At 36.6% G+C, this 27150-nt stretch overlaps 1 protein-coding gene across 3 annotated transcripts in view; it reads right to left on the reverse strand.

Moving 5' to 3' along the window:
* Window positions 1-27150, reverse strand: part of SRGAP1 (SLIT-ROBO Rho GTPase activating protein 1) — a 325104-nt gene that overhangs the window by 20967 nt on the left and 276987 nt on the right. For 2 of the 3 annotated variants that reach the window (XM_074226225.1, XM_074226224.1), the window contains exons 14-18: window positions 26973-27050; window positions 23612-23746; window positions 12487-12592; window positions 5336-5560; window positions 2265-2344 (exon numbers count right to left, since the gene is read on the reverse strand). In XM_074226225.1, the coding sequence (XP_074082326.1) occupies window positions 2265-2344; window positions 5336-5560; window positions 12487-12592; window positions 23612-23746; window positions 26973-27050 (624 nt within the window). Of the gene's footprint in view, window positions 1-2264; window positions 2345-5335; window positions 5561-12486; window positions 12593-23611; window positions 23747-26972; window positions 27051-27150 lie in introns of those variants that run through there. The other variant, XM_074226226.1, reaches the window with a different exon arrangement.

A 27150-nucleotide genomic window follows, 5' to 3' on the forward strand; every position in this document is an offset into this window, starting at 1 on the left:
ATAAATGTGACTAGAGACTCAAGGAGCCTAACCTTAAGAGTAATAGTTCTGTATTTGCTAATTCAGTGTTCATGGCAACTTTATATACTTAACTACTACAAATGATGAGAATCAACTGTACTGTTTATTTTCTACTGATATGAATGACTTTTCAACAGTCTTATCCCTGTACCTGCCCACAGTTCCAATTAGTGCCTATAAAACAGCAATTGTAATTCCTCATCTAAAGCAGGCAATCTTAACCATTTTTTTGTGTGATGGACCCCTTAGGCTGTGGTAAAGCTATAGATCTCTTTTCAGAATAAAGCTTTAAAATGCATAAAATAAAATACATAGGATTTCCAAGGAAAATCAATACAGTTATCAGTTTAAGAATTCCTGATCTAAAGAGCTGAAAAAAGCTCCAAAACAGCTTTGAAACTTTTAGATAAGCATAAGACCCTGGCTGATCTGAAAGCAGAATGTTCAATTCTACTTCTATAAACACTTCCTAAGCTTCTATTTCTGTTATATGCTGAGACTTTTGTTGTTTGGTCATTTCAGTTGTGGGGTGGTCTCCCAGGGAACCAAAATTTAGAGGGTACTAACAATACCATTCAGGGTGCACATCTTTCCTCTCGTCATTACATCCCTCCCCCAACTCCCTAGCAACAACAGTAGATAAGCCTTCAGCAGGACAGAAACTTTGTAGCATCCCAAGGCTTTCTTTCCTTAGATGCATATAGCATATATGAGTAAGTCTCACTCCCCCTTGCTCCAGGCACAAAAATTCCTATTTATAGTTCAAACTATAAAATACACCTCTGTTATTATATTTTCACATGATATATTTTATAGTAATATGGTTTATAATTGCAAGCTCAAAGGCCATCCAGTCCAACTTGGCATCTATTAAGTGCTTAATATTGTATAGATGAGGAAACTGAGTCCTAAAGGCATTCATTGATTTGATCAAGGTCATAGAAGAGGGGAACAAAGTAGCACAATTGGGTTTTTAATTCGGGTCATCTGATTCAAGACCATAGTAATCTCTTCCCCCATGAAAACTTTAACAAAAGAGATTGGTCTGTTTATTTCATCTAAATGTAGTTTATAAAAAAATAACTAGGTCTTAAAAGAACAGCCAGGTGAATTAATAATAAATTGGATTTTCTGGTCAGTCAGTTGCTAGGATTAAGAAGTTTCTCCCTTTGGCCTCCCTGTTTTCCTCTAGGAACAACCTGGGTCTTTTTTAGATCAATCAATTAATATTTCCCCATATCTTTGACAAGACATCCCAAGCAAAGAAAATATTCACATGAGAGTAATGTCTAATAGCCCTTTGGAGATCTCAGATGTGATTCTGTTGATTGAATGAATAAAAGAAAAGGGATAGTGGCCTCATCTTCCTAAATAGACAACTTTTTTTTTTTTTTTTTTTTGGTCTCAAGGAGAAGAAAAGTTAGCAAAGCTGGCCATCTGTCTAGGACCTGGTGTCATGTCCCATGTTTCCTGTCACTTCATCCAGATGTCCAATACACCAAATTTTCCCTTCAAGGCTTCAGTATCATTTGTCCTTTCACTACCTGATCTGTTATCTGTTTCCCTGGGTGATCTGGTTTTTGCCAACAAAAGCCATTCTTGTAAGTCATCCCACTGCAGAGGATGGAAAATACAATGCTTAGGCCAGGAAAAGACACCTTCAATACTTCTGTTAATTTATTTAATTAGGTTTTGGCACAGTTTCAGGGAGGCATCTCTCTCTCTCTCTCTCTCTCTCTCTCTCTCTCTCTCTCTCTCTCTCTCCACCCCTCTCATTTTTCTTTCATCCAGTATAGTCCAAGTGCTCATTTAAAATGCAATGGCCTCTATAGGTCAGTTCTCTTGTATATGACAAATAAAAATAGCTGACAAATGGCTTATGAGATCAGACAGAAATTCATATTGATACTGTGCATTAAATTTGCTTTGATTATATGTTTTTTTCCCTGGGGAAAATGAAGAAACCATTATGGAAGTCTCTAGCTCCAAAACAAAATGTCCAGAGAAAAAAATAAAGCAATACAAGATAAAAGAAAGTAGATGGGGATAAGGGGGTTTGAGGTCCTTGGATAAAAGGCAATTCTACCGAAAGGGAACATTGTCTGTCATTTGCAATGACAACCTGCAAATTAGATTCACTGTAATGAAAATGTGTATTTATCTGACTTAAACCACACACACACACACACACACACACACACACACAGAACAGTATTTTAACACCATGGTGAGATGAGGCATACCATCTTCACTGGTGTGGGGCTCTGTACCAGCATCCTGATCAACTTCTTCCAAAGTACCATGCTCACTATATGGGCTGTCACTGTGGAGCAGAAATGGAAATCATTAGGAAACCACAGAGAGCAGATATGAGGAATGAACAACTGAGAATTTAAACCAAAGGACACAATGCAAGGACATTCATAATTCATAATGCTAACATCAGTAGAAAAGGGAGCTATGATATCTGTGACTTTCTGGTGAGTTACCACCCAGAGTACCAAGAGAGGGGGAAGAGGAAGAAGGGAAGGATGGATTTAAAACTCAAGAAATAAAAAATATTAAAAATTGTGGGAAAAATAAAATATATTTTAAAAAAGATAAGATGTTATAACTGAACTGTGAGGTATTTTATAATGGACTAAGTTTAGTTTAGGCAATAGTTGAAAATTTACTGGATTGACTTTAAAAAAGACCAACAAATCTTGGTCAACAGGCTATTTGATAAAATTGTTCAGGAGACGTTAGAGTTATTCCATGTAATGAAAGCAAGATCAGTACCACACGACAATATGATAATAGCTAATGTTTATATGATTTTTTAAAAGTCTGCAAAATACATTTCATACATTAGATTATTTGATCATCACGAGCAATGTGCTACCATCATTCTCATCTTCCAGAGAAGGAAATGGAAATAGAAAATAACACTAACTAACATTTATGCCCAGGCATTGTGGTACCTGCTTTTGACAAATATGATCTCCTTTGCTCCTCAAAACAGCCCTGAGAGGTAGATGCTAGTATTATTTCCATTTTACAGTTCTGGAAAATGAGGCAAACAGAGGTTAAGTGACTTGCCCAGTCACATAGCTAGCAAGAATCTGAAGTCAAACTTGAATTTAGGGTTTCTGACTCCAGACCCAGTGTTTTATATGCTGTACTACCAGTTCTCTCAATAAATAGCACCTAGATTTTTCCATGGTTAAGTTCTGGGGTTATATAAGCTATCCCAGGAGGATTGAGTTAGAGCTCTCTGGAATATTGCCTGCCTTTTACACTAATAGCCAGTTACGATCAATTCTCTGTCCTGTATGTCCATTTAATATACATGAAATAACCCTAATCACTGAGAGAAGTAGTTTTCCTGAAATATTTCCATTTGCTTCAACTATTTATGACAAAATATTTGCATATCTATGATGACCAGATAGCTAGTGATTCAGGAATAAAGCACACCAGATATGGAGCCAAGAGGACTTGTATTTAAATCCAGACTCAGTCACTTACTAGTTATGAGATCCTGGGCAAGTTTAAGTCACTTAACTTCTGTTTGCCTCAGTTTCCATAACTGTACTGACTCTGCAGAGTTGTTGTGAGGATAAAATAAGATATTTGTAAAAAAAGAGATTGGCATAGGGTCTGACTCATAATAGGACTATATAAATGCTTATTCCTTTCCCTCTACTTATTGCTATTATTAGTATATTATCTGATTCATAATCTTTACTAGTATTGAAAATAATTTGTTAATAATATGACATTAACATTATTAACCATTAGTATTTTGAGGATAATACTTATTTATATCATTAAAATATTAATATTAATAATATAATACAATAAATATATAAATAAAATAATAATTGATCACTTATTTTTCTATGATAATTGTTTAGATATAATTATAAGAAGATGAAAGAGAATTTCTACTAAATCAAAATAAGGATCTCTTGTATCTTACTAATACCTGGCCTGGTACTGTCACTGATACATGATCCTATTTATTCCTAGTAAAAAGATGAGGAATGGCAAAGTGTTCTGAGCAAGGAGTCTAGATGAATCAGATAGTTTTCTAGTTTCTCATGGATAGAGTTGTTACAGTAGGATGATCATATTTTTGAACACTAAACACATCAAATATACACATAAAATATCACAAAGTCAAATATAAAGGATGTGGAGGGTTATTATTTTAGAAAACTGTCACTATTTTGTCCCTTCAGCAGTATGGATAATGGAGAGTTGATTATATTTTTCTTATAATCAGAAAGATTTTTATGCCAGGGTTCCAGTTTTTGCAAGGCTATTACATAGAAGGACCAAGATTTGTTCTATCTGGCTCCCTAAGAATGAGACTTCTCCTAAAGTGCAATTTGCTGCCTTGGCAACTGGTGAGTGTCTCCTTCGTTGGTGGTCTTTGAGAGGTTGCTTGAATAGTTGGTGGATATTAAAGTGGAGTATTCATTTAGGGCAAGGGTCGAACTAGATGGCTATAAGGGAAGCCCCACCCATAAATTTAAAATTTTGTAATCTGATAGCTCAATTTTACTATCTTAAAAATCACAGGTTAGGCTCCTACTTCTTAGAGCTGAAAACTGTTAAGAGTTAAAAAAAAGGCTTGTATAAATTCTTTATTTTCAGAAGCTCTAGGTGCTTCATATAAATGATATTGTGTAGAACCATAACTACTTGATGGTTATGAAAAGAGGAGAATGAAGACTGCATTAGTCTTTTGAGAAGAATCAGATGTATTTGAGTGAAATTTCTGATCATCTTCACTTGATAGCAGTGTGTTTATATGAATATATTTACATGTTTATGTATTATATATAATAATATAAATTAGTACAAAAACTTCCCTCCCCCAATTCTGACTATGAGAAAAAAATGTTTTATAAGTTCTAGGACGAAGTGATAAACCCCAAGTTTAAGTTTGCAAGCTGGTTTCTAATAATCATTTCAGTGCTACTAAAATTACCTGTTTCCTAAATTTTATGGGGTTCTATTCTTTTGGGTGGCTAGGTGGTTAAGTGAATATAATGTTAGGAAGATGAGTTCAAAACCAGCCTCTGACACTTACTTACTGTGTAACCCTGGGTAAATTATACGTTATTGCTTGCCTCAATTTTCTCATTTGTAAAATGGGAATAATAATGGCACCTACTTCTCAGGGTTGGTGTAGAATGTTTTGCGAACTTTACAGTGTTATATAAGTGGTAGCTGTTATCATTGCTATTATTTTGAGAAGTATAAATATTGTGGTACAAGGCCCTTGCCTGGTTCTTTCCTCCCTTAGACTTCTCTTACTTACCAGTAGTCATCTCCAGCCATGCACTTCTCATAAACTGGGCCATCTAGCTCTTTAGCATCTGGGAAAATAGTCTCATGATGGATGATGATAGTTTTGATGATTTCATTCACATGAGCCTGGCAAGACACCTGGTCCTGTATTTCTGGAACAGGCATTAGTGTTGGCCCAAAACAAATAGCCAGGTTATAGGGGTCCATCATGTTCTCGTCACTATATTGTGAGAGGCTAGGGAAGAGAACACAAGCAACTGTAAACAGATTTTTTAGAAATAGAAAAATTCAATGATGTTTAAAAATACCTAAATTCTGAGAATTAAGGCATATAAACCCTTTGATGATCAATTATGAATTATGGTCCTCTATCTGACCCTACAGCTCTTCAACTGAAAACAAAGCTAGCTCTAACTTGAATTGAGTAGCAGCTGAAAGAGAATTGTATATTCAGCTTATTTTATTAAGTAGCATTCTTGGAAGCCAGGGAAGAGAATTTATTATAGTCCTCAGTACAATTGGAAACTAGGATAAAATGAACAGAGTTCCATCTGTAAGAGACAAAGTAAACAATCAACCATTAAATGTCAAGCAGATACATCTGGGAGGAACAGAGAGAAACACTACAAGGCTGCTGTGTTTAGATCTCTTAAATGCTTCCTCCTTCCCAATTTTTTTTCAGATTTATTTCTTACTAGAAAGTGTTAAGAAACACCAGTAGGAAAGATAGTTTCTTCCCATGTCATTGAGAAGGGGCAAATTGAACAACTCTTGGAATTTTAAATCAATGTAAGAGACTTCAAAGCTTGAAGTCTCTAAAGCTAAGCAGGTCCCTCAATCTCCATCATATTATACACATCAAAGAAACACAAATATTCTCTTCCATCCCTGCAGCAGATTTTTTCCCCAAAAAATAAATCCCATTCTCCCATCTCATCTCTGGATTTTGAGCTGCATGTTTTTGGGAGATCCCTAGTGGACTTGTAAAATTACAGAGTTGAGTCACATGAATATTTATAATTAAGCTACTATAGAATCTCCTCTGGGTTATTTCCCTAAAACTGTACTCAACTAGTGAAGAGAGCAGCTGGTAATTTATATTGAAAAATAACCCTTTGGGGGCCCACTTCTAACACTTTATCTCATGCACCCCCACCAATATATTTCCCATGACCAACCAGCCAATAGATATAATTAACCCTTAACAAAGTCATTTACTAAGATGGCATAGTAGCTACAAAATATTCTTCACAAATTTAGGACACACTCTCCCATAAATCAACACAGTATCCATGGGAAGAGAAAGATTAAACTTTAAGAATACATAAGCAAGATTCATTTATGGCAAAGGTATTTTATAACTAGTGGTGAAACTGCTTTGGAAATCCTTCTTAAATTCTTCTCATAACTCTCCTTATCAATATATATTATCTCTACCAAGAAAGCTGCTAAATTGGGTTCCCAAGGTCTAAGCCCCTTTCTTTTCAGCTTTCTTTTCTGTTACCAAGGGTCCCATTCCTCCAAGATGCCACCTCCCCTCAAGTAACTGCTTCTCGGTAGCCATGTCTATTTAGACTGTGTGTCTCTGCTCCCTCAACTCTGATGTAAGGTCTTCCAAATCACTGAACAAGATCTTCTAGGACTGCTGAATGACGTGTTAGCCTTTGGTCAAATTGCTGCTAGACACCATGACTAATTGAGATGGAGGGGGGGGAGAAATCCCTTCCTTCTCCCCTTTAGGGCTCTCCTCCCTAAAGAGCCTGGACCCCCTTGAACTTCCCAGGGCTTAGCTATTAAAAGAATCCCAGTTGTGTCTAATTTGTTTACTAAGTCAATGGATTTCCCTTTAATTCACTCAAGGGACCTATTTATATCTCATAAAATGACCAATAAGTGTTAATCCTTTGTTAGCACATTAATTTCTTATTACCTCTTTTATCACATCAATTGTACTGGGTGAAGGGGGGGGGAAAGCAATCCTCTCTTATAATACTAGGCAGGTGATGATTATAATTGGACTTTTTGAGTATAAGATGCCTGCTTTACCTTCCCTCTTTTTTCATTCAAATTGGGCAAGAAGCTACATTAGGAAAAGTATTTTTTATTTTATCAATGTTAGTGTCTTATACAATGTCTAGTCTGAAGAGAACTTGGAAAATTCAGATGAAAGCACAGTGCTTGGGGCAAAATAGGTTCTTAATTAATGCTTGTTGAACTATTGAATGAAAAAATGGCCAACTGACGGGAGGGGGGAACCACACTCTACCAAAAGGTTTCATCAGAATTAAATTGACTTATCATAATGCATGCTATTAGATGCTTTTTGGGAAATAAAGTAGTCTAGTTGTTATCTATCCTTCATTCTCAGAAAGGACCAATGACATCACAAGGCTTATGTCCCTTGAAATGGAGTCTAATTAAATAGAAGAGGAGAAAAAACCATAATTTCCACAACTGTTATGTAAAATCCCTAAAGTTTAGTCTTTGAAAAGCACTAGAAAGCCATGTTACTCAAAGTGGGTCAGTCTCTTCTCATATCATCACTTTGGAAATGTCTTTTTTCCTATTTCTTTCAGTTGAAATCTTTTAAGACATATCTGAAATACTGCCTTCCTTTAGTTGCAAATACTTTTTCTGTCATGATTTTCTCATTGGACTTAAAATGCATACAGCATTCTTCATTGTTCATCTTCTATTGTATTTAAGTTCCATTCTGTATTATAGTTAATTATGTATATCTCAGCTCCTATACCAGGCTGTAAGTCCTTTGAAGGCAGATGTCATATTTTAGCTATCTCTCTTTCCAGTGCCCACCTCAATGCTTTGCACAAAGAAGGTACCTAATAAATATTGAAATTGAATTGAAGATAAGAGAATTACTTTTGTGAGAGTTTTTTTTTAAGAGCTAGAAGAGAGCCTGGAGGTTCTCTAGTCTAAGCCTTTCATTCTAAAGCTGAGGCAAGAAAGAAGAAAAGAGCTGAGGTAAAACATAGAGGTAACTAACCATATATCTATTTCCTTATCAGAAACACTTGAATCAAGGAGGCATGAAATTAATCTTTCCAAGTTTTCAAATTAAAGCCGGTTTGAAAAGTGAACATTTGAAAAATTAAAAAAAAAACCTTATTACTTAAGAACAATAAACATTCGCAACAAAGACTTAAAAGAGAATTGTATGTGGACTGTGAAATTTTGTGAAGTACACTTTGTTTTTTAAAAGTACAGCAGAGTACTGTACTTTCAGAAGTACAGTAAGTTTTGATGTTGCTTTCCTATCATTCTTTAAAAAATCAAATGAATAATCAGCAGCTACTTGTTTTTGGGCTCTTTCCAAAAGCCCCACACCCAAACAATCATACAAAAAAGTCAGTCTCTTTAGAGGGCAGAGGCAGGATGGCAGGGTGTCTTTGTGTTCAGACCCATTTCCTTCCAACCTCTGACTTTTCACTAGGATATTTAGGGAAGGATACAATTTGATTCCAATTTTTTTTGGGGGGGATAGGCAAGTGAACAGATAAGTTCATTTCCAACAATAGAAACTAAGCTCTCTAAGGGCAGGGATTATTTCCATCTCCTACAGGCAACATTATACAGGATACTTAATAGGCATTCAATAATTGCTTGGGGGTAGCTAGTTAGTACAATGGATAGAGTGCTAGGCCTTGAGTCAGGAAAACTCATCTTCCTGAGTTCAAATTCTGCCTCAGACACTTACTAGATGGGTGACCCTGGTCAAGATACTTAATCTCATTTGCCTCAGTTTCCTCATCTATAAAATGAGCTAGAGAAAGAAATGGCAAACCTTTCTAATATCTTTGCCAAGAAGATCCCAAAATGGGGTCATGAAGAGTCAGAAACAACTGAAATGACCAACAACAAATAAATGTTTGCTGATTGATTTGCCAGTGTAGTAGCAGGGCAGGAAGCACTTCTGACAACCTAACTTGGTCAGAACATGCCTATCAGTCAATGAATATCAAGCCACATTATTTTAAGAACAATTTTGAGTGACTAAATAATTTTAATTATTATAAATACTCTTCCTAACCACAAAGGACATATGAAAGAAGACACTATCTGCATCTAGAGAAGCTAATAAATCGAAGGATGTATATATATATATATATATATATATATATACATACACACACACATATGTGTGGGTGCATGTGTGTGTGTATTTGTATCTGATAGAACCCGTCTCTAGAGTGGGGTGTCGGGAGGGGAAAAGGAGAAAAAATTTATATGATAAGTTAATTATATATTTAAAAAGAACAGCAAGTTGTACCTATTAGATTTGCTTTCATGAACAATCGACTTTGTATTATTCTATGTTATGGAAATACTTGTTTTATTTCACAGCTAAAATTCCATTAGATAAGAAGTGTGTTTCAACTGCCTTAGAAACTGCTGCATCCTCTGGTCCTGCATAAAATCTGTGAGTTAGCTGGGGCACTGTAGTTTTCTAGTTCAAACCCTTGAAAAGGAACTGCCAGTGGGAGGGGGGACATATTGGCTAGATGATCTTCCCCTTTCCCACAGAGGGAAGGAAGACCTATTGGCTTTGAAGGCTCTCAAGGAGCTGGCAGGTGTGAGATCTATCTATTTGTGATTTAGCATTATGCCCCCACTAAAGCAGAAATTCCCATCTTTTCACTGGAGTCATAGAAGTATCCCAGCTGGTATCAATGTCTGTGTCAGAAGCCAAGGAGAGAGAGAGAGAGAGAGAGGGAGGGAGGGAGGGAGGGAGAGAGGAGAAGAAGAAGGAGAAGAAGAAGGAGAAGAAGGAGAAGAAGAAGAAGAAAAAGAAGAAGAAGAAGAAGAAGAAGAAGAAGAAGAAGAAACAACCTCACTAAACCTCACTATTTAAGGTTCAGGGGTCAAAGTACTAAGCCTAAAGTCAGTAAGATCTGAGTTCACATTCACCCTCAGGCACTTACTACATATGTGACACTGGACAAGTTGTTTAACCCCTATCTTCTTCAGTGTCTTCATCTATAAAATGGGGATAAAAACATTATCCACCTCTGAGGGTTGTTGAGAGGATCAAATGAGATATCTGTAATTTGTGTATTAGCACAGTGCCTAGTCCATAGAAGATACTATACAAAATTTTAGCTTTTATTATGAGCACCCCATAAAAGGACTTGCAGTAACTAAGTTATGAGGTATCCATTTGGCACATGGACTTTCTAAGCTTGTATCCTCTTTGCTATGGGCTATGTACCTGAAGGAGGGGTGTCAGATTTTGATGGAATAAGGTTTATGCCAATTTCTTGGTGTACTACTTTAGCAAACATGCCTTTCTAAAAGTTGCTTAGGTGGCTAACTAAAATGATTCTTAACTGATAATATCGGCTGGGGTTGTAGGATGGGGAAGAAGCAGCATACCAGTGAGACTATGGCATCAGAGAATCATCCCTGACCCCTGAAGCAATATCTAGAACTTTGGAGGCAAGATGTAATCCGAAACTCTTAGAGACCCAAATCATTTGTGAGAATGAGATTTGAGAGGATTTTCAGTTAGGATGGAATGTACTTGATTAGAAAGATACTAGCTTTAATCAGTGCTCAAGGACTGGAGAAAGGAGTGACAAGAAAATCAATGTATATTGTAAAGACAAGGAGTAAACATGTGACATTTATATAGTGCCTTAACATTTGCAAATTGCTTTGCACAGATCAGCACAGTGGTTTTTTAAGAAGGAAAGATTTAGTGTGGAGAGGAAAAGTCAGAAGATATGTCAGCTATTCTTCTGGATGGAAGGCAAAAGCAGTAAGAATCTAAGAGTGAAAGCTAAAGACTTTGACTAATTTCTCTACCCATAGTTTCTCACCATATTGTTAACATCTTTCTACCACTGTGATAGATTGAATATATCTAAAAAAGATGAAACCACAATTGTGTCTAAAAATAATTGTGACCTCAATAGATCCCAACAGACATTTTCAGAAAGGAATGGGTATTACAGTTTTAGTCATATAGTTCTTTTTATTCAAATTTGAATTTAAACAAATATTTATTGAATGCCAGCCTCTTCCTATCTATATGGACACCTTGGTTCTGGCACTCTGGACTGAGGTTGGTAAATTTTCATAAAGGGCCATGTCCACAATTGTCCTGCCATTTTTTCTGAGAGCTTGCAGCAATCTGCAAACTTCCCCCCTCCCTCTCCAGGGAAGCAGAGAGAAGAGAATATCCTAATTTTAGAAATGGACAATCTCCACCGGACAGAGGAAAAGGCATTTCCTCCAACTGACTCAGTAAATCATTGGTGAACTTTCTCCCCCCAACATCCATTGTATTTCTGTAGCTCCAACTGCTTATTTGAAATGCTGATTGGAGAAAAGGGGTGGGAGTAGGGAAGGGGGGAAGAGCTTATCTAGGACCTAGCCAGGATGCTTTTAAAGTACTGGATATGCACCAGGAAATAAGAAACCTAGCCTTTCTGTCTTTTTTAAAAACTGAAAAATAAATTGACTAAATAGGAAAAAAATGTTCTTTTGAAAATCAAAACTACATTTTTATACTTCTATTGCAATATTAATGGGAAAAAAGTCTTAGAAATTCACCCAAACCTCTTCAGTATTTCCTACTGAACTTAAAGAATTTCTCATTTAATACAGAGGATAATATTCATCTGTCTTAATTCTCCCCCCCCACCACCCCAAGCATTAAGATTATAATAACTTTCCATAGGGGACAGGTACTTTTTCATTCTGACTTAAAAAAAACCTTTATAAGCTAATTAATGTTAGCTTAGTTTGGTGGTTTATTTCTTTTAAGAAGATGAAGCTATTTGGGGATTTATGGCCCTGGTTTCTGCATTTGGGGTTGTCATTCATTTGTTTAGTAGTGTCTGACTGTAACTACATGTTAGATCTTTCTGTTGCCCACTCTCTCCCAAAGTCTGCTTCTGAAGCATTTAGGGTGGTGTTTTCAATCTAATGGTAACCTTGATTTGCTAAGAAGATACATCCTTTCAGTCTACATTCAATCACTTTTCCAGGCTTCAACTTTGCCTATTAAAATTCACTTACCAATGATGAAGAGAACCAAAATGGCAGTTTCATAGAGGACCTGAGAACCAGATAGAATTCAGAAGGAATGCATAAATAGTTAAATACCAGTATTTCCACAGAAGCCTCAAAGATACTTACTGGTTGAGGAAAGCAAAAAGGTACCTCATCACGATAAGGACTGATCTGGGCAAGGTAAGGAGGAGTTTACGGATGTGAAGAGCCCTCTCATAGAGATTATCTATTCCTACAATAGAAGATAGCAAGTATAGTTAAGATCCTTCCACCTAAATAAACACAGTTAGAATGATGCTTATACATTCATATATGCTCTATAAGGATGATCAAATATGTTGACTCTTCATGGCTCTTGGGCCAGATCCTCAAACATTCCCCATGGGCATAAAAGTAAAATAGAATGAGGGTACAACACTACCACCATATTTCCTTTCATTTGCATTCCTAAAGTTTGTTCCTTACACAAGATTCTTCTTATTTATATAGTGTAAAAGTAGTTTAAACTTGTTGACATTTCTAAATTCTTCTGAACAATTTTCCTTATTTTTAGGGTGTCGGGAAGAATCTCTCCTTTGCTATGTTTTTCTAGCTCCCTGGATTTCCTGGTGCTTGGCATTTCCAAGTATTGTTTTCTTCTCTACTGAAGCACACTTTTCTGAAGCTTCTCAGCACAGTGGTGTTTCTGAATAATATTACTCTTAGGGATAATATAGCTAACAATGATATTAATACTACTTTCTCTAAAGTTCTATTCTGATGCCTTATCTTGCTTTTAAGGTAACACTATGTTCTCTGGGTTTCAGTAAATAGAGTATAGGTTTGAAAGATCTCTAATATCTGAAAACAAATTTGAGTTTAGCAAGGTTGATTATCAGAAGACCAGTCACCAGGGAATAAAGTGGTTTTTCTTTCTTTTTTTTTTGTAATACATAATACTCTTTGTTAAGACAAGGAGAATGTCAGCAGCAAGAATGCCCACAAATAAAAATATAGCACCAGTGAAAGAGTAAAGTAATAATCACACTTTATTTTGGGGGGGGGCAGCATTTTGCATCCTGCCTTAGGAATTATGGGACCACTAATGTTTCCCTCTGTGGAAACTCAAGCAAAATTACTTCACCTACATTTTCCTTTCTAGAAAACAAAAAGGTGGGAATAGATGGAAATTCTAAATTCTAAAATTCTATGTCTATTATTTATTGTTTTCTAATCTATTAGCTTTTTAGAGACTCATAGCAACCTATGGCACATAAATGACAGGTGTAATAAATTATATTTTGGAAATGAGAAAATTGAAGCTGAGATCTTGACTGCTTTTTTTCAAAATCATCGAGTAAGTGGAAGAGCTAGAATTTAGCTAGAATTTGATCTTCTGACTCCCAGTCCAGGATTCTTTCTGCTCTTTCACTTTGTTTCTCTGCCAAGCTTTTAGGGAGAATTGACAAGTGTGCAAATGAGAGCCTCATTCTGTGAAACACAGGAAAATAGTGGCATGATTTCTCCCCTAAGGAGTTTCAATAGTCTTTAATCATCATAATTAATAATAATAAGAGAATACAATTGACAAATGTATCAGAATAGATAATACAGCTTTCCAACTTCATCCTCCTATCAGTACTAGTACAATTAAAAGCCAATTTAGCCCAGTCAGGTGATAACTCTACAAATTAAAAATAAAATGCATGAACAACTACATTTAATCAACTAATTTTTCCTAGCTCCTTCAGTGTGTTCCAAGAATAACCATTACATTGAGGGGGGGAAAGTTATCTAGAGCTGCTGTCCACTTAATAAGAAACTACTGGTATGGACAGATAGTTGTTTCTCTGCACAGCTGGGGAGAATTTTAATTGGTGTTGGAAAAAAAGAAGAAATACAGGGATATATAATTCCCAGATGTCCTTTTTCAGGATGCAAATGAGTTCAAAGTAGTACAAGTAAATTATCCATCATATAAGGCAGGATTGGCTGAAAAAAGTTCCCATTCCTACCAGTGACTTTGCTAAAGTTTGAATTGGAATGGTCATATCTTAAGACTAAGGATTCTAAAAAGTCCAACTAAATGGAAGTAAAAAATTGACATGCTATTCATACTTCCAAAGCACTTCTCCATTCTGAAAGTTACCTTCAATGTCAACTCAGAAAGTGATAATACTATCATTTGAGCAGTATGGAAACTGATATTTTTGTGGTTACATCTATTTGCAATTTGTAAAGTGCTTCAGAATGAATCAACCCTCATAAAGGAGATGGGTTAGAGTTGTATTTTTCAGATGTACTTTTCAGAAACTGGCTTTGCTGGAGGTAAAGCACTTTCCTTTTGGAGATGGGTGAAGTCTTTCAGGTTCCCTAGGGTCCAAATGCTAAGTACAGATCACTCTTAGTGATCTAGAAAAATTAACCCATGTTCCCAATGAAAGAAATTTATTTTCTGGTCACTATGAGAACTAACTCCATTAGGTCATTGGCTTCCATGTACCATGGGGGCAGATATTTAAAGCTTTCTTTAACAGAGGAGAAGCTGAGGGATGTGTGTGTGTGTATGTGTGTTTGTGTGTGTGTGCGTGTTTATGTATCTTTATATGTGCATTTTTGTGTATATATGTATATTAACAATAGAGCTTGAAAGAAACTTAGTCCATTTAATACAACTCCATTCATTTTTAGAGGGGTAAACTGAAGTCTATAGAGATACCCAAAGATCAGAGAAGTAAGAAGTGGCAGAGATGATCTGACTTGCTCTGTTCTGGACACTTTTCTGTTTTCTCTTTATTTGGTGATTTCATCAGTTACCATGGGTTCAAGAATCATAGTTATAGAGGATTCCTGGATCTATTTATTCAACTTTAGTCACTCTTCTGAGATCCAGGTCCAAAAATAAATCACCAACTTCCAACAATACCTTAAACTGAACACCTCCAAGAGAGCATACATTATAATTCTCTACCTCCACCTCAACTCACCCCTTTCCCAAACTCCCCTTTTACTATTGAAGGTACCAATATCTTCCCAGTCACCCACTGAGTCATAACTTCAGTACCATCTTTGATTCCTCTTTTTTATAATCCAATTAGTTGCTTAATATTGCTATTTCAATCTCTACAACAACTGTGTTATCATCTTTCTAATACCCTAGCAACCATCATAGCACAAATGCTTCTCTTCTTTTGCCTTGGCTATTGTTGTTCAGTTGTGTCTGACTCTTTGTCACCCTATTGGGGATTTTCTTGGCAAAGAAACTGAAGATGTTTGCTTTTCCTCCTCCAGATTTTTACAAATGAAGAAACTGAGGCTAACAGGGTAAGTGACTTGCTTGGGGTCACATATTTAAGTATCTGAGACTGGATTTGAACTCTAACCACTGTACCACCTGGTTGCAATAGACATTGTCTCAATGTCCCCATGCCAATCCATTCTCCACAAAGCACAAGTCTGATCTTATCTCCTTTCTAGCTCCCTGCTGCCTTTATGATAAAAATATAATCTCCCCTGTCTGTTCTAATTTTTGGTGTTAAGTGACTTGCCCAAGGGTCTGAGGTCAGATTTAAACACAGGTTCTATGGTGCAGTGGGTAGAGTGCCAGCCCTGAAGTCAAGAGGACCTGAGTTCAAATCTGACCTCAGATACTTGGTTAAGTCACTTAACACCATTGCCTCACCAAAAATTAGAACAATTAGAACTTGCTAGCTGTGTAGCCTTGGACAAGTTGCTTAACCTTGACTGCCTCAAATCCAGGGTCATCTTTGGTTGTCCTGATCCATATCTGACCACTGGACACAGAAGACTCTGGAGGAGAAAGTGAGGCTGGTAATTTAGCACAGCATTCTCCTAACTCAAATACAATTTACTTGTTTGTCATGGCATCACTTCTTTGCTGACATGGTCTTCCTCGAGAATGAAGGAAAAACATTATAATTGGATTGTTCTTCACCACTGGCTTTTCCAGTCTTTTTCAGATATATTGTCATACTTGATGTTTCTCTAATGGCACCCCCATCTCTCTTTTCTGTGCCTTAGCTCTAAATTTTCCCTCTGTCTCCTTCTTACCTCTGCCTCTTAGTATCTCTGGTATTCTTTAAAATTCAGCTTAAACACAACTTCCTCTAAGAAGTCTTTCCAGAAGGCAACTAGTACCTTCTTTTCTAAGATCATTTTTCATCTCCTCTGCATTTCTGCTTGTATATCCTGAATCATATATTTTAATCTCTTGAATTAGAACTTAAGTTCCCTGAGAGCAAGGACTTTTTTTATATCTCTAACGCTTAGTGCCTTAGCAAACACTTGATAAATGCTTGTTGAGAGAGCTTGTACTTAGTATTTTATGATTAATGCGATCTTGGAATATTTAGTATATTATCAGCACTTTTATATAATCTCTAATTAGGGTGTTTGTCACACTGTGAAATAATTATATGTTTTGAAGCTTTGATGGTAAACATAAGTCACATTATACATGTTATGATTCATTCTTAAAAGCAAAAATTGGTATTTATCGACATTTGTTTTCTTCTCGACAAGAAATGTAAATTGTCCTTGGTGTTTTTGTCTCAAAATGAATCATGACAAGGAAGAATTTGATATAAATTATGTGAAGATAACCCTGGGACTGATAGCAGTCGGCAAAGAAACAGCCTCAATATCTGTTATTAATAGCATAGTGACACCACATAAGCTAGAATGAATGAATCATTTTAAAAAAATGTCTTTGCTACTACTTAGGATGTGAGAAATGTGGGAAAAGTTAAGAGCACTATTTTCTAAGCTACCAACCTAACTTTGGGCTGGGAATGATAGGTAGCTGTGTTAGTCAGAAAGGGTTGGTAGTCACCAGTCTATCTTAGGTTCCCTGATTTTACAAAGAATTATTGACATCATCATCAACATCATCTATCATCATCCCATTTCATCCTTGTGAAATCCTAGCTTAGCAGCTAGGTGCTGCAGTGGATAGAATGCCCAGTCTAGAGTCAGGAAGACCAGAGTTCAAATGTGACTTTGAATACTTACTAGCTGTGTGACCTCTCAACTCCTTGATTGCCTCATTTTTCTTACTTGTCAAATGAGGATAATAACAGCACTTATGTGGTTGTTGTAAATCAAGCACGTAGAAAGCACTATTATTGTTATATTAGTATTTTTATATTAATATTATTATTATATTATATAGCAATTATTACTATTCTGTAGGATATACAAAGCTGTAGTTTCTTCTCCTATGGAAAAGTTATCTCAATATAGGATCCTTTAAGTAATTCCTGCCAGTTCTCAACACCATTGTCTCTTGAGTCTGAGGTTCAGGTTCGAATTCCCCCCTGATGTTTACTGCCATTGTGACCTTGGGAGAATCATTTCACATCCCTGGGCTTCAGTTTTCTCATCTATAGATTAAGGGAGCTGGATCAGATGGCTTCTGAAAAGCTCCCTCCAGTTTGAGGTCTAGGATCTTCAAGTGAAGAACCTTTCATTAATTCTTGTCAACTCTTAGGGCAGTGTAGATACCTCTGCCTCTTGGCATCCCTTGTTTCCTTCAACATTCAGCTCAGGTACCACCTTCTATGCCAACCAAGTAATTCCTGATTGACACCAGTCATATAACAGGCGTTGAGACCCAAATAGAAATGGACCCTGCCTTCATGTGGTTTAAATTCTCTTGGAGAAAACAATATATGTATATAAGGACATATAAGATAATTTTTAGGAGAAGATCAGGAAGGGTCCCATATATAAGTGGGTACTTCAGCTGGGTTTCAAAGGAAAGCAGAGATTCTAAGAATCAGAGTTGAGGAGGGAATGAATTCCAGGCAGAAGAGACGAGATGGGTAAAGACTGAGAGATGGGAGATCCATGAAGATTTTCTGAAACTCCTACTCTGCCAGTATCCTTCTTGCCCCCAAATCCCTTGGAATCATTATATAGATAGCCTGTATTCACATATACAAGTGTTGTGGATAACCTGTACATGTAGTGTATATTCTGTACATCCATGCAGTCTGCATACACATAGTACAGTTATATACATGTCCAAATTCTGCACATACATACATTGGACATATACTATGTCCATATACATATGAGCACATAGCCATGCATAGGTACACACACCTTCTACATATGCATATGTGTACATAGCCCACATGATATAGTCTATACTTATCTGTATTCTTCACACATGCATACTAAATGTTAAATGCATGCACATATAAGCCCATAACCACATCTAATGCTACCCATTCAACATACAAGTATGTGTGTATAGTCAATGTGATCTTTTCTATACTTGTATTCTGTATACTCATGTACAATATAAATTATATGCATGCTGTATAAGCATATAACCCATATGCACATATGCTTCACCTTCAGTATTATATAATCTATACATTTGTGAATGTTGTAAAAAGTAACACATGTTATAAATATACATAGATATATACACACATGTCTCTCCTGTTCAAATGAGCTTCATAAGGGCAGGAATTTTGTCTCTGTCTTTCTAGAGTTGAACAGTACCTGGGCTAAAGAAAGCACACAATGATAACTAATAATTAGCTAACATTGATATAGTACTATATGGTATGGAAGTCACTGTTCTAAGTACTTTGTGATGTTTTTCTCATCCGACCCTCACAATCTTCCTGGGAGACAGGTGTTTATTATTATTATTATTATTCCCATTTTACAGATGAGGAAACTGAGGTAGGTAGAGGTGAAGTGACTTACCCAGGGTAGATAGGAATATAGCTAGGAAGTGTTTGAGGGCAGACTTGAACGTACTCCACAAAATGTGCTCTAACCCTATGTTGTTCTTATTTTTGTTGTTGTTGAGTTGTTTTTCAGTTATTTCAGACTCTTTGTGATCCCATTTGAGTTTTCACTAGAGTGGTTTGCCATTTCCTTCTCCATCTCATTTCGCAGATGAGGAATCTGAGGCAAACAGGGTAAAAGTGACTTGCCCAGGCTAACTTTTCCACAGCTAATAAGTGTCTGAACTCAGAATGACATCATCCTGCCTCCAGGCCTGGTGTTCTATGCACTATGCCACCCGGCTACTCTCCCTGAGTTTCAGCTGCCTTGGCTGTAAAATGAGGGAGTTGAATTAAAATCAGCTCTAAGGTCTCTTCTAGCTCAAAATCTACATCCTTTCATCTTAAATATTCTAATAATTTCATCCTCAGAGAAGATTTAAAATGTATTAAACTGCCTAGGGTGAGTTCCAGTTTCTTTTTTCTCGTGACAGTAGCCAAAGTATCTTAGGCTCAAGGAACTGAGATGAGGAAAAACAATGATGGCAGCACATAGAAGTTGGCAGGGTAAGTTCTGTGCATTATGTCAACCTAAAATTGGGTGCCATGTAACTGACTGGCATTCCTGAAGCAGCAGTGTGGTATGGAAGCCACCAGCTGGCAGTGGTAGATAGGTCTGAGAATTCCTCCTGGCTGTCTCTGTTAAACACAGTCATGCCCAACATGGCTTGTGGTCTGGCTCCTGAAACTGGCACACTCTCCTGGATCCAGGATTGGGGCCAACATTAATGGTTGTCATGGGTAACCTGGAAAACGTCTATGTCTATACCTGCTTGTGAATGAATTTAGAGTATAATGCTCTCTTGCCTTCCTTCATTGGAGGATGAGTCAAGCAATCATTCAATGAAAATTCCTACTATGTTTCTTTGGGGCATTTTTTCCCCCTAGAAAAGGCTGTGATAAAAGCTTTGTTGTTTTATTTTCTCAAGTCAAACCTTATTTCAAAACATTATAAGCTCATCTACTTGGGAAAAGGGGGAATTCTCAGCTAGACTTGGTGTTTCTAGTTAAAATTCTTTAAGTGAATTAAAATTCTTGTCTCAGAACTGGAGATTTCACATGCCATCTTTGTAATACTCTGACACTGAGGCTTGACAGCTTTGTGAGGATGTATACAAAAAAACTAACCACAAATCATATCTTGGAATTCTGAAAAATGGCAAATATCAGCTCTTTGGTGGCACCATTTCTAAAGAATGTTCCGGAGAGTAAATGCTAAATTACAATATGCTATTTCCCTTGCTAACTTATCCTTAAGCATTAAGACATGGATAGAAATTCCATGATAGCTGCATTTAGAGAAGATATTTATTTAATAGCAGTTGTCTCAAACATTCCTAACATCCAATGCTAAATACTTGACTTTCAAGATCAATTTACTAGTTAATGTTATATATATATTTAAGCAAGAATTCACATATTCACATTTTATTTTTGCCACGTTGCATGTAAAATCATTGTATAACTTGTGCCTATGTTATGTGTATGAGAAGCTTATAGTAGAGAGAGGAGAGCTAGAAAGATGGGGAATAAAGGAGGGAAAAGGGGAAGGAGGAGAGGAAAGAAGAGATATATTTAGAGGAAAACTTTAGTGATAAATTGAAGTCATTTGAATTAATCTTTGTCTTGCTTTCAAGTTATAGTTGTCAGTCATGTATGTGTGTGTGTGTATCTATATTTGTATTTAAAATCCCAGCTCAGTTAATTCCTTTCTTATTTTTTATTTTTTTAGTTTTTCCAAGGCAATGGGGTTAAGTGGCTTGCCCAAGGCCATACAGCTAGGTAATTATTAAGTGTCTGAGGCCAGATTTGAACTCAGGTACTCCTGACTCCAGAGCCAGTGCTCTTTCCACTGCGCCACCTAGCCACCCCAATTCCTTCCTTTTTTTTGGCCTTGATCAGGATATATAATAAATTTCTCTCGGCTTCAGAGTTTTCATTTATAAAAAGAGGGTGGCTGTATCCTAAATCTACAATTCTGGGATCAGTTGAACAATGTTAGAAAAATATGGAAAGCAAAAATTCTCATTTGGAGACAAATCATAATAGTAAAGAAGTCCATATTTGGCTGTCACTGGTTTTCTGGCTGTTCAGGGAACATGATACTCTATCTGGAAATTCTCTCTGGCTGTCTCCTATGTCTAGAAAGTCCTCTGTCCTTCATTCTGCTTCCTGGCTTTCTTTAAGTCCCAACTAAAACCCCACATTCTATAGGAAACTTTCCCAATCCCTCTTAATTCCAGGGTCTTCTCGCTTTTAATTATTTCCTATTTATCTTATAGACAGCTTGCTATGTATATATATTTAGGTAAACACATATATTTGTGTTTTTATGTTGTTTCCCCTGTGAGATTGTAAGCTCCATGAGAACAGGGGTTATTTTTTGCCTATTTCTGTATCTCTAGTACATAGAAGGTGCTTAATAGATGTGAATTGACTTTATGATTCTTGTAAGAAGCCCTTGAGAGGTGACATAGTAGAAGAAAAATGCAACTGAATTGGGGAAACAAGTGTTGCTAATGGGTTGACTAAGCTCCTGGCTTTTCAACCCAATATAGTGGGTAGGGATGTCATGTGGGACACCTAAAGACGACAGTGATCTGTGCAATCAGAAATCTGCTGAATGAGATACAGGAGTGCTTATTGCCCCATATTTAGGTCAATTTTTAGGATGTGAGAGAAGGCTCTTATCATGGCGCAAGGGAATTCCAGGATAATGACCTCTCTCTCTCTCTCTCTCTCTCTCTCTCTCTCTCTCTCTCTCTCTCTCTCTCTCTCTCTCTCTCTCTCAACCCCCCCACCCCTTCCTTCCTTCCTACTAGTTCTTTCCAGCTGGGTCAAAAGTCTGCTGGGATGACTCAGGCAATGTGTGTGTGCATGCTGAAATGTTTAAGAGACATTTTGAATCACCACAATATCTCAATGAGCTAGAGGAGGCTTTTTTGGAACAGAGTTCTTTAAAAATATATTAGTCAGTTCTCCAGAACTAATCAGGAAGTTGGATTGGCTTGTGTTATATACCCCTTCCCTTCCTAGCTCTTTCCCCCATCTAGTAAAAAATAAGCATCTTGAAATTGGGGACTTAATGTAGAGCCCTGAATACAGCTGCCATTTAATAAATTGAGTATTTAGTGTTTTTTCCCCTCAGAATGAGTATTTAATAAAGCAAATATTTAATAAATAATCATTGAATTGAATTAAGGAAGAACTGTGACACTGGACTTTTATATTCTTGCTCTCTAAGTCATCATTTCTGGTGTGGTATGCATGCTCCAGCAGGCATGCCTAAATAGGAAAATTGACCCTTGACATTAATGTTAATGGTAATGTTTATTCTTCAGAAGAAACTCAGGGTAGGAGAGGGGGCTTTATTAACAAAACATATAGGTCTGCCAGACTGGGCAGTTACTTGGTGTGGTGGATAGAACACTGGCCTGTGAGTTAGGAAGCTCTGAGTACAAATCCCACTCAGACACTAAATAGCTGTGTAACACCTCTGCTTTAGTTTCCTCTTCTATAAAAAGAAAGGGTTGGGCTTGATGGTTTCTAAGGTCCAACCTACCTTTAAGACTATGACCTATTCTTTTTAAACATGTGCTGTGTGACATAGTGTTAAAAACACCCAATCCCTAGAACCAGTTTTCACTCTCATCATTTCACTTTTGGAGAGCCCAGAACCAAAAAAAAAAAAATCAAACAAACATGTAAGGGACCAGTTTCAGAGTCTTCTGTGACATCAATATTGCTTCATTGTCAAGTTGCTATATGCATAAAATTTTGTAAAATCGTTTAGATATATACAATCTCATTTGAATCTCCCAATAGCTCCAAGGCAGACAATGTCTAACTTTCTGCCTCTTTGTCCCATGCTGTCCTTCTTTCTCCAACTTGAACATAGCATAGTTTCCTCAGAACAGAGAGGGACTGACTTCTTGGTCAATCACCTGGTGCCACTGAGTGAACTAATAGGAATTCTCTTCAATATAAAGGGATTCCTTGAAGTGGTTACATAAATGTTGCCATTAAGTTGGGTTAGGGTGAGCTGAGAGAAGAATCATGAGCCCAAAGAAAAAAACTAAACAAAACTATTAATATATGAATCCCACTTTCCTCTGTTCCTAAGCCTGCCTCAACCCATTCTTCCATTTGGAGAGAAAATGAACAGCCCTGGAAGCTTCAATATTTCATAGTCAATTCAGAAATGCTCTCACAACTGTACTCCACTCTGGGAGTGTGCCTGTGTTCAATCCCTGTCCAAAAAGGGAGTGACCCTGGCTTGCAGAGCAAAGACTCACCCTGGAGACGAGCTGCTCCAGAATGGAAACAGCTTGTCCCAGAAATTCAGGGGGCTATCTCTTGCCCTTTTCAGGAAATTATTAATTGAAACTCATAGTTCTGCCGAAAGAAGGATTTTTTTAAAAAAATGCAAAAAAAAGTTCACTTACTGACACAAGAAATAAGATCATTAAATCTTTCCTTAGGAAAGAGGGGGTTTTCCAGCCCGCGGAAAAAGAGTTTCAGAACTCCTGCAACTGAGTTAATGTCATGGTTACTTTGGTCATCAGCCAAAGGATTTTCACCTAAAACAAATAAAAAAACCCAAATTATTCATATACCTTTGTTCATTCTGATCAAAACCACATACATTTCTTTACAAGGTTGTTAATTATAATTATGATTTGTGAGATTTCATATGGGACTAAAATTAAAATGACTAGTTTGGAAATTCTACCCTGTGATTACACTAAAAATAGTAGGCTAAAATAAGGTTGTTTTTATATCTTACCATACAATTTACCAAAATGTAAAGAAAAAAAATGTGGCATTCATAATGTTACCCAAGGTTCTGTCCCCTCCCAAAGAGCAATCTAACATCAACATTTGAATTGAATTCTCTTCCCAGATTCCCCAAGCTGTAGTATAAAAATCTAATATGGGTGTGCCTGTGATAGTTCAATGTTTTAGAAGTAATGTAAACTGCTCCTGATTGCAATTTGTCAAGAATATAAATGTTCACCCCCACACCTCTAGAGATAAGCCTATTCTAAATGGATGGAATCTTAATTTGAGAAACAGCTGAAAAACAGAAAAAGGATCTAGCTGTGTGAATCTGGACCATTAAGCTTGGGCCATGCTGAGACAAGATATTAGTGAGTAGTTTTAATAGGGGAAAAATTCCCTTAGAGCTAGTAGACTTGGGTTATTCATTGTTTTCCTTTAAGCATCCTTTTTTAAACATTTAAATTTTTTTTCTTTTTGTTCCCTCCTTTAAGCATACTTACCAGAGACTTTCCCTTGGGGAGTAGAGGTGAAGGAGGTGATGACTTGGTAGCAACTTTAGGCTACCAATATATCTTTAACTTATTAGAAATGGAGAAAAAATGATTTTTTTGTGTGTGTGATATTGTTTAACTTTTTGTTTTGTGTTATACCTCACATTTGTAAGGTACTACAAACCCTATAATGGTGTTACATTTTGGAGGCATCAGAATAGACCAGTATTCCCCCCAATCCCTATTATACATTCATTTATAAGATTGCCCAGTTTATAGAGGGAAACACCAAATCAATTTGGTGAAATAAATTGGAAGAGCCAAGATCAAGAACAGGAAAATAACTCATTGGCTGATTACCAACCCCATGTTTAAATCATGTTTGTTATCCATAAAGCTCCTCTCCTAGAAAGGCACATATATATTATGCTGACACTTACCTATTTCATAGAATAAACTCATCTTCAATCTATGATTTGTTAAGCTTGATGAAGAACTCTTTGAGTCCCGAATACACAAACCTCTCATTTCCCTTTCTTATTTCTAGGACCAGTATAATAGTAAACTACCAATATGTATAACCTTTTGTACCTCTTTATTATGGAGAAATTGGAAATCTAAAATGAGGTTCTACTTCTTGTAAAAGAATTATCTGTTTTTTTTCCAGGACCCTTGGATTGAACAGGGATGAGGATATATACAGAAACAGATTGTTTCCCTCTCTTTCTGGAGGGTGGAATTTGCCTAGAAAGGTAAAATCAAGCTTCTGAAGGTTTGTGAGAGAGTGCCTTCAAAGTGATATAGGGGTAATGGGAAGTGACTGCTACTATTATAATAGGAGACTAAGCCATTTGGATGATTCTCAGGGCTAAAAGAGAGAGAAAGCCTTTGGCTGCCTTGAACCAGCCAAAAAGAACAATGATGATTCTTTTTCTCTCATTCTTTCTCTTCCTGTTTAAAAACTTATCTCTACCTATATTTATAATTTCTGTTTAATTAGCTTGAATTTCTTGGCTGTATAAAGTGATCTATTCTAGCTAGTTCAGATGTGAGCAGTTTAAAAGAGAGAGAGAGAGAGAGAGAGAGAGAGAGAGAGAGAGAGAGAGAGAGAGAATATCTTTGAATGAGAGGTGGACTGGGAAGAATAAATCTCAATGGATGGGGGCTCAGGAGCTATATGAAAGAGAATCAAAGATTTTATAATTTCCTGAAAAAAAAAGAGAAAGGATCTAGTTGTATGAATCTGAACCATTAAGCTTAGGCAATGTCTGATACATTAATGAGCAGTTTTAATGGAGATAGAGGACTCATGTGCATTATTCACTGTTTTTCTTCAAGCATACTCACAAGGACTTTCCCTTGGGGAGCATAGGTGAAGGAGATGACTAGAAATTAAGTTCACACCCAGAATAGGGAAAGAGAGAGAGTGGCTTGAAAGGATCAGTGATGTACATATTCCAAAGGTGAGAGGTTTCTAGGAGAGAATAGTTCATTTTCTGTTAAATTAATACATAAAAATATTCTTATTTGACATTTAAGATTTTTTTCCATTATGATGCAAACCCCAAACCTCAGCAATGATTAAAAAAAACCCAAACAAATTGCTGAGGTGAACTATTAGGACCTGGGCTCTGTTAAAGGCCAGCTAAAGAACTATATCCTTTGGTAAAATTCAGTTTATGACCCTGTGATCACCAAATTATACAAATGTTTTAGTGCATTTAGTTCTGCTGGGACTCATGCTGCTTGTTTCTGATTTCCATCCATTATCTTAAACTGGTATGAAGGAGAAAAAAAGACAATGTTTTTGAACTTAAGTGTAGCTGTTTCATTGTAGCAATTAGCATCATTTCAGACATGGCTGTGTTTTGTCAAGTTGCCATTTATTTACTCGTGAGCATAGAGAAAGAAGAAGTGGCAGCTAACCTCTAGGTTACTCTCTAACTCCCCAAAATACTTATCCACAGAGCAGGATGTCACAAGTGACGATTCTTGAGCTTTCACTTTGAAGAAAGGGAAGGAATGGATATTTGGAAGAAAAGATTGACAGTGGCTGACCAAATTTTTTTAGATGTAAATATATTTCTATGGTGGGAATAAACTTTCAAAAATGATGAATGTTGATCAATAATTAATAACATTTTAGCAGGGTTGCATTGATAGTTCACTGAAAGAGATGATGGAAATGAGGTTAGGTAGTTGAGAACTAAGTGAAAATTTAGAAAGGATATTAGAAGATGGGCAGAAAGAAGAAGTAGGAAGGCACTAGATAGATTAGGCTGTAATGTTTTAATACTTGCTAGACAAATGATTCAATTTACCAACTTCCCTGCATAGGTTTTTGTACCATTTTTCTAAGTGAAATTACTTCTCTCCCTTCTTCCCACCCCCTCCACTCCAAGTTTTATGTAGAGAGTTACAGAGTGGCCATGCTTCTGCATATAGTGGAGAAAAAGGAAGGAAAAAGATGAATTTTTAACAGCGTTTGAGAAGTTGTCTTTCCCTTTGCTCATATGGATAAAAATGCAATTACCTCTCTCAAATGAATTTTTAATGTCATTGACTTCCACCTGGGAGCCAGAAACTCTGAAAATCCCCTGATGCTGAAGACCTGCAAAAAAAAAAAAAAGAGAGAAAGGCAGGGGGAAAAAGATGAAAAATTCCTCAGAGTCCCTTTTGCAAATGACTCTCAACAAATAAGAAGACAAGCT

The sequence above is a fragment of the Macrotis lagotis genome, chromosome 2, assembly GCF_037893015.1.
Source record: "Macrotis lagotis isolate mMagLag1 chromosome 2, bilby.v1.9.chrom.fasta, whole genome shotgun sequence".
NCBI lineage: Eukaryota > Metazoa > Chordata > Mammalia > Peramelemorphia > Peramelidae > Macrotis > Macrotis lagotis.